At 34.9% G+C, this 14,549-nt stretch overlaps 1 protein-coding gene across 1 annotated transcript; it reads right to left on the reverse strand.

Annotated features, from left to right (window-relative positions):
* Window positions 1–1,822: 1,822 nt before the first annotated feature.
* LOC125837463 (putative late blight resistance protein homolog R1B-19) lies at window positions 1,823–11,665 on the reverse strand. Its single transcript, XM_049516571.1, is given in 6 exon segments — window positions 1,823–1,939; window positions 2,049–3,108; window positions 4,105–4,574; window positions 4,577–4,956; window positions 10,898–11,143; window positions 11,146–11,665. Coding segments are annotated over 6 exon segments (2,793 nt in total).
* Between the last annotated feature and the right edge of the window lie 2,884 nt (window positions 11,666–14,549).

Below are 14,549 nucleotides of genomic sequence, written 5' to 3' on the forward strand. Positions count from 1 at the left end.
ACGGTCCGTAGGTCAGGTCACGGACCGTAGGTCGCGACCGTAGATCGACGCCCCATAACCCCAACTTCTGTCCCAATCGACGGTTGACCAGTACTGACCGTTGATCTATCTACGGTCCGTAGGTCAGTCCCGTAGATGGGGATCGACAGCCCAGAAACTTCTGCAAATCGATGGTGGATCAACCTCTAAAGGGTCATAGCTCTTAGAATCATAATCCCCTCAACATACAATAGGTTTCAACTTAAATATACGATCCAATCATGTCTCACAACGTACAATAAATTCAACAACACCACCAACAACCTCAACAACAACTAACAACTAACAACTTCAACACTTCAATAACAAACTCCCAATCTTTTCTCAAAGCAAGGAATAAACTTGGGGTGTGTGGGGGAAAGGATCAACCCACACGGAAAAACTCACATACCTTGATAGGGATCACCCCCGACGAATTTCCATAATGGTCTTGACAAATCTCCTCTTTCTTCTCTTCTTCTTCTTCTCCTTCTTCTCTTCTTCAATCACAAGAACCCTAACTCTTTCTCTTACCAAAAATGGGACAAAAATGATCCAAAGATCATCCTAATACAACAATATGAGCTCAAAAGAATTGGCTAGGGAAAAGACTAAAATGCCCTTAATGATTCCCGGACGGATCTCCTTGTCAACTGCCCAACTTTCGAAGGTCGTAACTCCCTCATACGAACTCGGAATCGAGCAAACTCGGCAGCGTTGGAAAGGTCGTTCCACGAACTTTGCAACCATAACTGGAATTCCACCTAACTCATCCTGAGCTAGAATTTATGGCTGTTCAAAGTTGGCCAAAATTTCACATTTTCCATACTTAGCCAAAATTTCCAAAACTTTAAATTCTTTCCAAAAAAAATGAAAATTTCCAATTCTAAGCCTCTTCAATTATTTCATATTGCCGGATGTTACAGCTTCAAGATGGGAAGATTTAGTTGAGGCAGAGAATCATACTCCTACACCTAGTAGGAGTAGGTGTAGGAGTAAGTTAAGCTCTCAAGCACTCGAATTTGTGCCTACAAGTAAGACAAATACATCTATGGCAGTCTTAGATACTTCATCTAATTTGAGTGCTACAAAAGTAAACTTGGATAATAGTGATATCCTTCCTGACTCGGGCAATGACATGTCTGATGAGGATGATGAAGATGATATGTTGGATATATGCTTTGATAAGGTGGCTAAGGATGGGGATCTTTCACCTAGACAACAAAGAAGTGGAAGCACCAAATGCAAAAAGAAGACATGGAAGACAACATAGTTGGGATGGTAAGGTGAGTGAGGAATTTGTTCCAAGGCACCTACCGATGCGTCTGGCAAAGCAAAATCATATGACAGTGTCAACAACTCTATCAAGATCCGACAAATCCAACAAGAAGTGATGAACTATCAATCATTTGTGGACAAATTTGAAGAAGAAGATAAGACTTTAGACGGGCAAACTATCTTTTTTAGTTCATACATATATCAAATGAAGTTTGAGTTGGATAACTCATCTTTATTCTTGGCTTTTATATTCTTGCATTACTTAAGCATCCTCATTTGTAATATCATCATAGTGAGGATTATAAACTCAGTGATGATCATGAATACCTAGTTTTCTCTAGTTCTTATTTTCTCCATGCTTGTTAATTAGTAGAGACGTTTTCTCATTAGGAATAGTAAGGTAAGGCCTAGCCCCCCTTGCTTGTATTATCCCTATTGATATATTTTTATTTTCAATAAAAGGCCGCTAGATGCTCTGTCTAGTGGTAAATTTGCTATCAAAAAAAAAAATCTATCTGAACTCATTCTATTCCAAAAAAACTAGAATGAAAACAAGAAGGAACAAGATGGCCTCTCGAACAGGTGAACTCTGAATCAGTGTTTCTTTCAAAGAACTAGATGATCTGTTTTGATATGTTTTGTCCTGCAGACAAATAAAGGACAAAAATGAAATTCGAGAATCTGACAGATAAAATAAGCCTTAGAAGTAGAATCAAGAACGAAGATGTCTTACAAGCTTAACGGATATGGACCTCAATAGAACTTGCATAGTTGTCTTCCATGTCCTATTGAATCTGCTTGGCGGAATTCCCAACAGATTGTGCACAACGACATATATCAATTAGTGCAAATGTGGTTATATCTGCAAAATTTTGAGGGATGGAATCCAAACACAAGCAACCTTCAAGAAATAGTCGTTCAAGGCACGGAAAGTGATCACTACTGGCTTTCCAGTACCTAATGTTTAAATATTCGAGTGGCACAAACTTCAAGTAAGGAAATCCTTCCCCAGATACTTCCCACTCCCCGTCTATGAAGAAAGTATATGATAGTTTAAGGGACTCGAGTTTGGGTAATTTACCAACAATGCTGAAATCCTTCCATGGCATGAAGAAATGTCCACTAAAAATTAATTTCTTAAGGTTTTGTGGAAAAGCATCCAGAGGAGATAGGAGCAAAGGTGGAACAGGATCTCCACAATGTCGCGCTTCTCTCTGAAACCTCAGAGGACCTGAAGGTGTTATGCTTTCTAGAAAGCAAGAAGCAAGTGTATAACTAAGACGAAATTCCAGTTCCTCGAGCTGATCTAAGTATCGAAAATCATACAGGTCCTTGCGACTACAAAAGTCTTCTTGGACACCACATATTTGCAACTTCTTTAACTTAGGAAATAGTCTTAAGTCAGAACTAGTACAATACCAAGGATTCCAACCAGACAGACATTCCAAATTTTTCAAAACCAAAGTACTTTTCTCTGTAGGCTCATGATTCTGCAAGTAATTCCAGTCCAAACGTAGTTGCCTCAATTGCGACATTATCAACATTTCTGATGGTAATATAAAAGGACATTCCATGGCCCGGTCATGTGAAATTATAAAAGTTTGCAAATAACATAGGTTAGATATTGATGGAGGAATGTCTATTGATGAGAAGACCTCTTCTTCTTGACGAATCTCTAAGCTAGGAAAAAGAGTCAAAGCTAGGTACCTCAAGTGAATTAAATTGAGTATCAAACAGGAGAAAGTATTACATCTTACTAAAGTAAGATCTAGTACTCTTACTAGCTTGAAAGGAAATTTTGGGGAGTAATATCTCATATGGTCACTCAACTATGCACTATTTTATCAGAAAGTCACTCAACTATGAGTTCTTTTCTCAGAAAGTCACTCGACTATGAGTTCTTTTCTCAGAAAGTCACTCGACTATGAGTTCTTTTCTCAGAAAGTCACTCAACTATGAGTTCTTTTCTCAGAAAGTCACTCAACTTTAATTTTTAACTCAAAAGTCACTTAACTATGAGTGTTTCACTTACAAAGTCACTCAACTATGAGTGTTTCACTTACAAAGTCATTCAATCTATTTAATTGATTTTTTTCATTAAAACTTACAAACATGAAATTTTAATTTCTAACTAAAATTATAAAAAAACAAAAAGATATTCATTTAAACCATTTAATAACCCGATTTTACAAAAAAAAAAAAACATGTAAAGACCAAATCTTAATTAACTTAACGGTAGGAGAAACATTAGTAACAAATTCAAGTCAGTTTTTTTAATCACTTCTTTTTGTTCCTTCATTATGTATCGTTGTTACTAAAATTTTGAATTTACTAAAAAAGTAATTTTGTAATTTCTATATTTTATGAACAATGCATGGAGATCGCTATATTCACACACAATTGGAGAAAAGGAGTAAAATAAAAGGTAATATATTATATTTTTAGCGGATCAAGTTATTAAATGATTTAAATGAATATCTCTTTATTTTTTAAAATTTTAGTAAGAAATAAAATTTTCATGTTTGTAAGTTTAATGAAAAAAATTAATTAAATAGATTGAGTGACTTTGTAAGTAAAACATTCATAGTTGAGTGACTTTGTAAGTGAAACACTCATAGTTGAGTGACTTTTGAAATAAAACCAAAGTTGAGTGACTTTTTGAGAAAAAAACTCATAGTTGAGTGATTTTTCAATTAAAAACCAAAGTTGAATGACTTTCTGAGAAAATAATGCATAGTTGAGTGACCATCTGAGGTATTAACTCCTGATTTTGGCATAAACCAGTGAGCTCGAAAACAAATAAGAGACCGGAACTCATTAATAGGATACGTATCCAATATTTTCTCAATAGTATGCTTGAACATGACATATTGGATATTGATCCGAACTCGACTCATAGAGGAAAAATGCATGGATTCCATATTTGGAATTTGATCATTCTTTTCCCTGAGAATATTCACAAATTTTATGTTACGAGCTTCCCTCAAGCAAAGCTCACAGGTCACATCATGCATTCCACAACTCTCGATTTTTCCATCAAAACTATAATTGTTGATGGAAATTAAATTTCTATCTATAAGTTCGTGTAGACATGTTTCTGCCACCTCTTTTACGGTTTTCATTTCTTCTACCTTCAAAAATCCCTCTACAGCCCATAACTCCACAATCTTATCTACAAAAATCAGTTCATCCTTCGGGAAAATTGCAAAATATAGAAAGCACGGTTTTAGGTGAGAAGGCAAGTGATGGTAACTCAAAGCCAACACTCTCATGCATTGGGGGATTCAAGATCTGTGCTTACCACTGAACTTACATTCTCCGAAACACTTTGCCACTCATCCAATGTTTTACCGATTTTGGAGAGAAGTCCAGCAATCACAGTAATTGCTAGAGGTAATCCTCCGCATTTAAATGCAATTTGTTTCCCAAATTTTTCAAATTCAGGAGAAGAACATTCTTTCTCAAAGACCTTTCTGTGAAGTAAATTCCAACTTTCGTCAAAATTCATGAGGCACATGTGATAAGGAGGCTTACCTGAGCTAGCATATCCAGCCACTTCCACATTCCGAATAGTCAGGAGTATTCGACTTCCACAGTTACAGTCTGGGAAACATGATTTTATATCTTCCCAAGCTCCGGTTGTCCATATGTCATCAATGACTGTTGGTCAGGATTTTAATATTAATATTTTTGTATATTAATTTGCTTGAAATGTTTGGAGTCAAAGTATTGCATTTGTTGTAAGTTGTCCGTTGGTGGATAATTCTTTTGTCTTAACCGTTGGGTAGTTATTTCGAGCATTACTCCATTCGGAGTAAGTGCTGATGTTATGATCATTTCTTGCAGCATCGGTAGTGGCATCTTGGCCATTACTTCTCCATATTATTTCTCCATTATCTCATTCTTTATTCTTCCATTATTCTTTGTAACATATGTAACTCCTAAGGCCATTATCTTCACTATTTACTACACCATTTATCTTCTTATTCATTGCTAGGAAGACTTCTTCTAGTATAAATAGTGGTGGTCTTTATTTGGTTTGGTAGACACAACACACAAGGAAATATAGAGTGGAAAAGTTAGTCAAAAAAGAGAGTTCTTATTAGTTGAAGGAAGGTGTTCTTTTTTGTGGAGCTTTGGACTCAACTCTTGTCCAGAGTTGTTGAGTTATATATTGTGAAGGTTGTTGTATCCTGGAGGGGACAAGTCAAAGAGGACTACTGCTGGACCGGTGAAAAACATTTGCTGCAGTGGGCTTGAATCTCCTTAAAGAGAGCGAGATATCCGCGCCTCAGCCTGAAGAGATTTATTTTTTCATTTTTATTTTCAATTGTAATCTTGTATTTTTGTTATCTTGAAAGTTTTCATTAACAATTTTAAGGAGATTCATAATGACTACAATTGAAAAAACCGCGAATGTCAAGATAGGAGACCTTAACAAGCCATTTCGGTTTAATGGTAACCATTTTAAGAGATGGAAGGGTAAAATATTTTTCTACTTAAGTCTTCTCAATGTTTCTTATGTGTTTACTGAGAAGAATCCTAATAAAGTAGACATCACCTCTATGAATGATGATGAAACTATTTCTCATCTAGAGAAAGTGGAAAAGTACGATGGAGATTCTTATAAGTGTCGGTATTATATTCTTAATTGTCTATCTGATAATTTTTATGGTTATTATGATAGAACTTACTCTAGTGCAAAGAAAATTTGTAAAGCATTGCAGAGTACGTATGATACCGAAGAGGCTGGAGCGAAAAAATATGCAGCTAGTAGATTTTTTCGTTTCCAAATGGTGGACAACAAATCAGTGGTAGACCAAGCTCAAAACTTTATAATGATTGTTGGAGAGCTAAGGTCCGAGGAGGTAAAATTTGGAGATAACCTTATTGTTTGTGGCATAGTAGATAAACTTCCACCTTCTTGGAAGGAATTTCAAAAAACTATGCGCCACAAACAAAAGGAAACCTCCCTTGAAACCTTGATAATGAAAATTCGCATGGAAGAAGAGGCTAGGGGCCAAGATGCACTTTTACAAACAGAAGAGAGCAATATCACAACGAAGGTAAATTTAATTACTTCAAATAATGCTACTCCTGAAACTCACAAAAATACTTCTTTGAAGCCTAAGAAGAAAAAGTTCAAGAAAAATAATGGTAGACCTCCCAAGAAAAATAGTGGCGAAAATAACCAAGCACAAAATCAACAAGTTCAAGACAAGGGACCGTGCTTTGTTTGTGGCAAGAGTGGGCATATTGCTCAATTTTACAGATTCCGGAAACGTGGCCCTAACCCTCAGGCAAACACTATCGAAGAACCTTTTGTGGCGGTGATTACCGACATAAACATGGTTGAGAATGTTGATGGATGGTGGGTTGATTCTGGTGCAAATTGTTATGTCTGTTATGACAAAGACTAGTTTAAAAAATATACTCATTTTGAGGAGCCCAAAACCATCATGCTTGGTGATACTCACACTACTCAAGTACTTGGAAAGGGAGATGTCGAATTGTGCTTTACTTCTGGAAGGGTATTAACTTTGAAAGATGTACTTTATATCCTTCTATGAGGAAAAATTTGATGTCTAGTTTTCTTCTTAATAAAGCAGGCTTTAAACAGATTATTGAATCTGATCAATATGTAATAGGGAAGAAGGGTATTTTTGTGGTAAAGGGGTATGCATGTGATGAGATGTTCAAACTGAATGTTCAAATGAATAAAGTTTCTACTTCTGTTTATATGCTTTCTTCTACTAATTTTTGGTATGCTCATTTGTTTCGTATTAATGATCGTTATATTGGAATCATGAGTAGTTTAGGATTAATCCCAATGGTTAAAAAGAATTTTGAAAAGTGTGAGGCTTGTAGTAAAGTCAAAATCACTAAAAGGCCTCATTTTCAAGTTGAAATAAAAATTGATATGTTAGAATTAGTTCATATTGATATTTGTGAATTTGGTGAAATTTTAACTCATGGAGGTAATAGATATTTTATCACTTTTATTGATGATTTTTCTAAGTTTACATATGTTTACTTGATGAAAAATAAAAGTGATGCTTTTGAAAACTTTAAAGTTTATCTCCATGAAGTTGAAAATCAGTTTGGAAGAAAAATAAAAAGAATTAGAAGTGATAGAGGCCGTGAATATGAGTTTAATTCTTTTGTTAGATCATTGGGAATAATTCATGAAATACTCCTCCTTATTCTCCTTCATCTAATGGAGTAGCGGAAAGGAAAAATAGAACTTTGGTTGAATTGACTAATTCCATGCTTATTGAGTCACATGCACCTTTAAATTTTTGGGGTGAAGCTATTTTAACTGCTTGTTATGTGTTGAATCGTGTGCCTCATAAAAAGTCTAAAATGACACCTTTTGAATTGTGGAAAGGTTACAAGCCAAGTTTGGGATATCTAAGAGTTTGGGGTTGTCTAGCCTTTGTGAGGCTAATGGATCCCAAGATTACAAAGTTGGGTAAGAAAGATACTACTTGTGCTTTTCTTGGTTATGCTTCAAATAGTACAGCCTATAGATTTTTTAATCTTGAAGATAATATTGTGATAGAATTGGGTGATGCTATTTTTCATGAAAATAAATTCCCTTTTGATTCTAAAAATAGTAGGGGTCAAAGGATTGAACAAAATATTTTGTCAGTACCTAGTTCTTCTACTTCTACTTTAAAAAATAAAGAAATTAATGATTTTGAGTTAAGAAGAAGTAAAAGAACTAGAGTAGAAAACGATTTTGGTCCAAATTTTTATGTGTTTAATGTTGGAGATGACCCTCTCACTTTGAAAAAAGCATTATCTTCACATGATTCTATTTTTTGGAAAGAGGCTGTAAATGATGAAATGGAATCACTGATTTCTAATAAAACTTGGAAGTTAGTTGATTTACCACCGGGTTGTAAAACTATTGGTTGCAAATGGGTCTTAAGAAAAAAGTTGAAACCGGATGGATCTATTGATAAATACAAGGCTAGACTAGTTGCAAAAGGTTTTAAACAACTAGAAGGCCTAGAATTTCTGGATACTTTTTCACCGGTAACAAGAATTACATCCATAAGACTTTTAATTGTTATGGCTGCAATTTTTTATTTGCAAATTCATCAAATGGATGTAAAAACTGTTTTTTTTTAAATGGAGACCTAAATGAGGAAATTTATATGGAACAACCCGAGTCTTTTGTTGAAGCAGGCCAAGAAAACAAAGTATGTAAACTTACTAAATCCCTATATGGCTTGAAACATGCACCAAAGCAATGACATGAAAAGTTTGATTCCTGCATGATTGAAAATGGTTTTAAAACAAATGAGTGTGATAAGTGCATATATCATAAGTCTTGAAATAATTCACATGTGATTATTTGTGTATATGTTGATGATTTGTTGATCTTTGGCTCTAACATGAATGTTATTGATGAAGCTAAGAATATTCTTAGAAGCCATTTTGATATGAAAGATCTTGGTGAGGCAAATGTTCTTCTTGGAATAAAAATAACAAGAACATATGATGGAATTTTCCTTGACCAGTCACATTATGTTGAGAAAATTTTGAAAAAATATAAATTTCTTGATTGCAAACATGTTGCAACTCCTTTTGATTCAAGTGTTCATTTATTTCCTGTTGAAAGTGAAAATGATGTAATAAATCAAAAGGAATATGCTAGCATAATCGGAAGTTTGAGGTATGTGACTGATTGCACTAGGCCTGATATTGCATATGCAGTAGGAGTACTTGGCAGGTTTACAAGCAAGCCAGGTAATGAACATTGACATGCTATAACAAGAGTTATGAGATATTTAATTGGAACAAAAAATTGTGGTTTGTTCTATAAAAAAATATCCTGCTATGCTTGAAGGCTTTTGTGATGCAGATTGGAACACTTTATCAGGTGATTCTTGTTCTACCACTGGTTATGTCTTTACTTTAGGTGGTGGTGCTGTTTGTTGGAGATAAAAAAAAGCAAACTATTATTGTTAACTCTACCATGGAGGCTGAACTAATTGCTTTAATTAGCTTCAGCTAGTGAGGAAGCGAATTGGTTAAGAGATTTGTTATTTCAAATATCTTATTTTGAAAAATCAATTCCTCCTATTTTAATTCATTGTGATAGCACCGCTGCAATTGGTAGAGTTCAAAATCGTTATTACAACTGTATATCCAGACCTATAAGGAGGAAACACAGTAATATAAGATCATATTTGACAAATGGTATCATTAATGTTGATTATGTCAAATCTTGTGATAATCTTGCAGATCCTCTTACTAAGGCCTTAACAAGAGAAAAGGTCTGGAGCACATCGAGGGGGATGGGATTGAAGCCTATAAATCCTTGAGTCATATATGAGGAAACCTAACTTGGGGACTAGAGATCCTATAACCAGGTTCAAAGGGAAAAAACTAATCATATGATGACTTGTTGTGAAAAAAATGCACTATCTTTTTATTCCCTCCCTATGATGTGAGTGCATTGTTTCCTGTAGTTTGTGAAGGTTGAGTTGATAAAACTCTTAATGAATATTTGTAGCCTGTATGGGTGGAGTGTTAACCTTACAGGAGCACTCTTGACAAATTTCACCTATGTGATGTGTGGAAGTAGGTCGCTTCCTATGACAATTGGGCTTATTCTCAAATGCACTCATGAAATCGGGATAGCACAAGACCATAACGTGTTGGCTATAAAGCTCATGTCAACAACTTGATTATTATATGTGGACAGTGATATTTTATTTCCCTCAAGCAGTCATAGTTCAAGTCTGAGACCACTACAACTCTGGAGTAAAAGTTATTGTTTCACTAAGTGGAGGTTCAATGCAGAGCACACCTTCATTATGCATGATAGTCTTCATTCAGCTGATATACTCTATTATATAATATTAAAATGAGTGGGGGATTGTTGGTCAGCATTTTAATATTAATATCTCTGTATATTAATTTGCTTGAAATGTTTGGAGTCAAAGTATTGCATTTGCTGTAAGTTGTCCGTTGGTGGATAATTCTTTTGTCTTAACCGTTGGGTAGTTATTTCGAGCATTACTCCATTCAGAGTAAGTGCTGATGTTATGATCATTTCTTGCAGCATCGGTAGTGGCATCTTGGCCATTACTTCTCCATATTATTTCTCCATTATCTCATTCTTTATTCTTCCATTATTCTTTGTAATATATGTAACTCCTAAGGCCATTATCTTCACTATTTACTACACCATTTATCTTCTTATTCATTGCTAGGAAGACTTCTTCTAGTATAAATAGTGGTGGTCTTTATTTGGTTTGGTAGACACAACACACAAGGAAATATAGAGTGGAAAAGTTAGTCAAAAAAGAGAGTTCTTATTAGTTGAAGGAAAGTGCTTTTTTTTGTGGAGTTTTGGACTCAACTCTTGTCCAGAGTTGTTGAGTTATATATTGTGAAGGCTGTTGTATCCTGAAGGGGACAAGTCAAAGAGGACTATTGCTGGACCGGTGAAAAACATTTGCTGCAATGGGCATGAATCTCCTTAAAGAGAGCGATATATCCGTGCCTCAGCCTGAAGAGATTTATTTCTTCATTTTTATTTTCAATTGTAATCTTGTATTTTTGTTATCTTGTAAGTTTTCACTAACAATGACTACCAAGTACCTCTTACCTTTTAGAAGCTTCTGCAGTTTGTCTGCTAGTTGCCCATCATCTTGCTGCTCATGAAATTCATCAGTCTTTCCACTTATAGAAGAAAGAATGCCTAGTAGTACATTATTGGCACGATACTCTTGTGATACAGTAGCTTTTGCACGAATGTCAAAGCGAGACATAATGAGTGAGTCACTGTAAAATTTGGTAGCCAAAGTTGTCTTACCAATGCCCCCATACCTACAATTGAGACAACTTCTACTTCACTCTCTCCTCTGGTAAGTTGATCCTGTATCATCTCGAATTCGTTTTCATGGCCAACCATCATATTCTCAGTCTCCAAGGCATGTTGAGAGGTACCCACGAGAGTCAAATTTCGTGCTGTCAGATCTTTGCTGTTGGTGTACCTGATTATCATTCCTATCCACTGCTTCATGGAAGAATCAACGCGGTGTACTTCTTGTTTCAAGAGGAAACGAAGTTTCCAAATAGCTATTCTTCGTGAAATTTGGTTTTTTGCTAAGAAAACATTTCTTGATTCCAAGTCAACCTTATCTTCTGTTGTGTATGTTAACCTTGTAATTTGTGCCTCCAACCTTGTTAATGCCTCAATATCGCCTAATATTACTGAACTGCAAGGGAACTCCACGATAGCTCTCAAAGATTGAAGCGTTTTATAGGATGATTGCAAATTGCATCCAGTAAGTTGAATTGATTGTTGTATGGTGTTCATAAGACAAGTAATAGCAACATAAGCCATGATGTCCCTCCACAAGTTTTTTAATTTCTCAAAGTAAAAGAAAATAAAAGTTTATTTCATAACATAGTGTTTTAGCTTAGTCCACAATCTGCCTAGTGCTCTCTATTCTCTAGTCTCTATCAGCCAGATCTACTTTTACTTTTAGTTTGTCACTTTTCGCTTTTCAATAAACATACTTGAGTAAACTTTTTATTACATTACTTTCTGGTTTATACATTCAACATAGAGCATTGCGGAGGATCTCTCTATCTTCACCTCTGTATACACACTATCCTCCGCAGACCCCACTTGTGAGATTACATTCGTATGTTGTTTCATTCAACATATAAGTTATGGGAATCAAACAATAGAATAGTCACAAAGCAGAAAGATTTGATGTCACTATCAGATCCTAAAAGTGTCCACTAACCTTATCATGTAGACAAAAGAAAAGACCAAAGGTTCCTCTTTTTCTCTCCCTTTTTTTCAACTTTCTATCTGCACAATGCTTGTATTGCTCACCCACAACCCCGTTTTCAAAGTTTAGGAAGCTCCCATTTCGCCCACGTCAGTGCTACTCGGTGCTTGTGAGTGATTCTTTCTTCTTCTTTTTTTAGGCATAATACCTCAATATAAATTTTTGAATTACTTTAACTCAAAAAACGTAACTTAGAATCCAAAATAGAGAATGGGGATTCATTAATTAAAGCACGTAACTCCATTTGAGCAATGGTTTCAGCGATTACCTCTAATTATTCATAAATTATTTGCTAATCTCATCATAATGATTACCTCTAATCACTCATAAATGACATGATCGTGTAAGTATTATTCATGCTTGAAGTTCATAGAACGTTAACAATCGATCAGAACAAAAACTTTAGAGACAATGACATATAAAAAACTCTTCATATGAAAAGAGATGGAAATCCAGAGGTGTTGTCGTCTATCTTGACCAGTTTGAGGCATTGAAAATCCAAACCGGTTGAGGCTCCTCAATGTAGTAGAAGTTATCTCAAGGACCAAATATTCTCTACAAGATTTAACACAAAACTAATGTAATGACTCTCATTGATATATTCTCGTTCATGAATTTCATGTATATCGACTACTCTCCATTCTTTCAATCCAATGCCATACTAGAACATAGGTGAAATCCCACAAGTTGAATAGACAGAATCTCTCCCTTAGAATTCACGGTAAATAAAGGGCTAAAAGTTGTGTTTGATAATAACTCTGATGGTAGCTCAATCATTTGCTTCAGTCCATGTCTCATTTAGAAAAACATGTAAACATACATTGCCATCGTCTCAAAAATTAGAACTATCCATAAGTGCAACTTGTCCCTTTATTTCTACTATTCTTGGTGAGTATTCTAAAAAATTCGATATCCTTACCTCATCGGGGAACAAAATGTATCGACTTAACTTCTCATCTCCAACACTGAATGCAGATAAGTAACCTCGTTCGGATACATTTAAACAATAAATAACTCCATTGATACATACCCAATTGTTTCTCTTAGAGGCAGGGTAAAATTTGGGAACATTTACCTCCCTCCATGATTTATCCATTCCTATAGTAAAAATCCAGTTTCTCGATTTAAACGTATGAACTTCCACGTCTGTCATCCAACATTTTCACCTTGGTGGGGAAAGTTACCTGGTGTCTGTTGCTAGTAGGAGGTGGCAGACATCCGGAATTAGTCGAGGTGCGCGAAAGTTGGCCAGACACCATAGTTATCAAAATAAAATAATCAAGATTTTAAAAACATGGCTCATTCAAGTACTTGAGGGGACAATTAGTAACACAAGCTAAGTGATCTTGCCTTAAATTGTATATGACATTTTTTTTGGTCACTTAAAGCTATGTAACTCACAAGGAATTGATCTACACAACTTTTTTGATGTGATTCAATGAATAAGGAAAAGATTTTGTAACGCACCTAAAACGCATTAAAAACTTAGCACAAAGTCATTTCAGAATTTCAAAGATGAGCTCGGAAGGAATTGCTGGAATGCAAAAATTACCAATGGCAAGAATCATCTTCTTTTTCTCCATGTATACTTTGTTGTGGCAAGAAGATCATAATATTTTTTTTATGTGAAAAGTGTGGTTTTAAAGGTGTCTTTAAGTTAGACTAGGTTTAACCACAATTTTCTATACTTGTATACTACTTGAAAGTTGTAAGCCTGCACGTATCGTGCGACTAGTATATAATAAAGAAGTAGTGGGAGACATGCATTGGAGCCCTTTATTCGATTTGATTATATAGCATAGTAGAGAAAAATTGTAAAATCACCAAAGGGCTTACATCCACGTGGCTTTATACTTGGATGTTCTCGACGCATCCAGGATTTTCATTCAGGTGTTTGAAAAATAAAAGTATAAACGTGTGAATAAGCCAACAAAACACAATTGTGACAATTCCAAGGAAGTAGTAGTATATAGGTACAAAAAGTTAGTTCCGTTATAAGACCTTTTAGCATGTTTGGATTTTCTTTCATGTTTGGATTTTTTGAAGCTAAAAGGAGATCTACCGCTACACTACAACCTACTTCTTGTTCATGAGGGGATTAAAATTAATATATCTACATAAATATAGAAAATTTATCTTATATATACAATGTAATTTTTTATCGAAGGGGTTCAGGTGAACCCCCTAGAACCCACGTGGGTCCGCCCCTGATCTTCTAGACCTAGGTCATGACAAAAAAAATGTAAAAATAAAAAAATTTACCATCAATATTTCTATTTCATAATTTTCTACCATCAAGAGTTGATCAAATTATTCCTCCCGTTCATATTATATGTCTTTTGAAAATTTTACATAATCCTTAAAAAAAACATTTAATAGTGTAGAAATTAAATTACGAGTAGAAACCAAAGTTAATTAGAATTTTGG

The sequence above is a fragment of the Solanum verrucosum genome, unplaced genomic scaffold, assembly GCF_900185275.1.
Source record: "Solanum verrucosum unplaced genomic scaffold, falcon-dt-bn FXZP01000059.1, whole genome shotgun sequence".
In the NCBI taxonomy this organism is placed as follows: domain Eukaryota; kingdom Viridiplantae; phylum Streptophyta; class Magnoliopsida; order Solanales; family Solanaceae; genus Solanum; species Solanum verrucosum.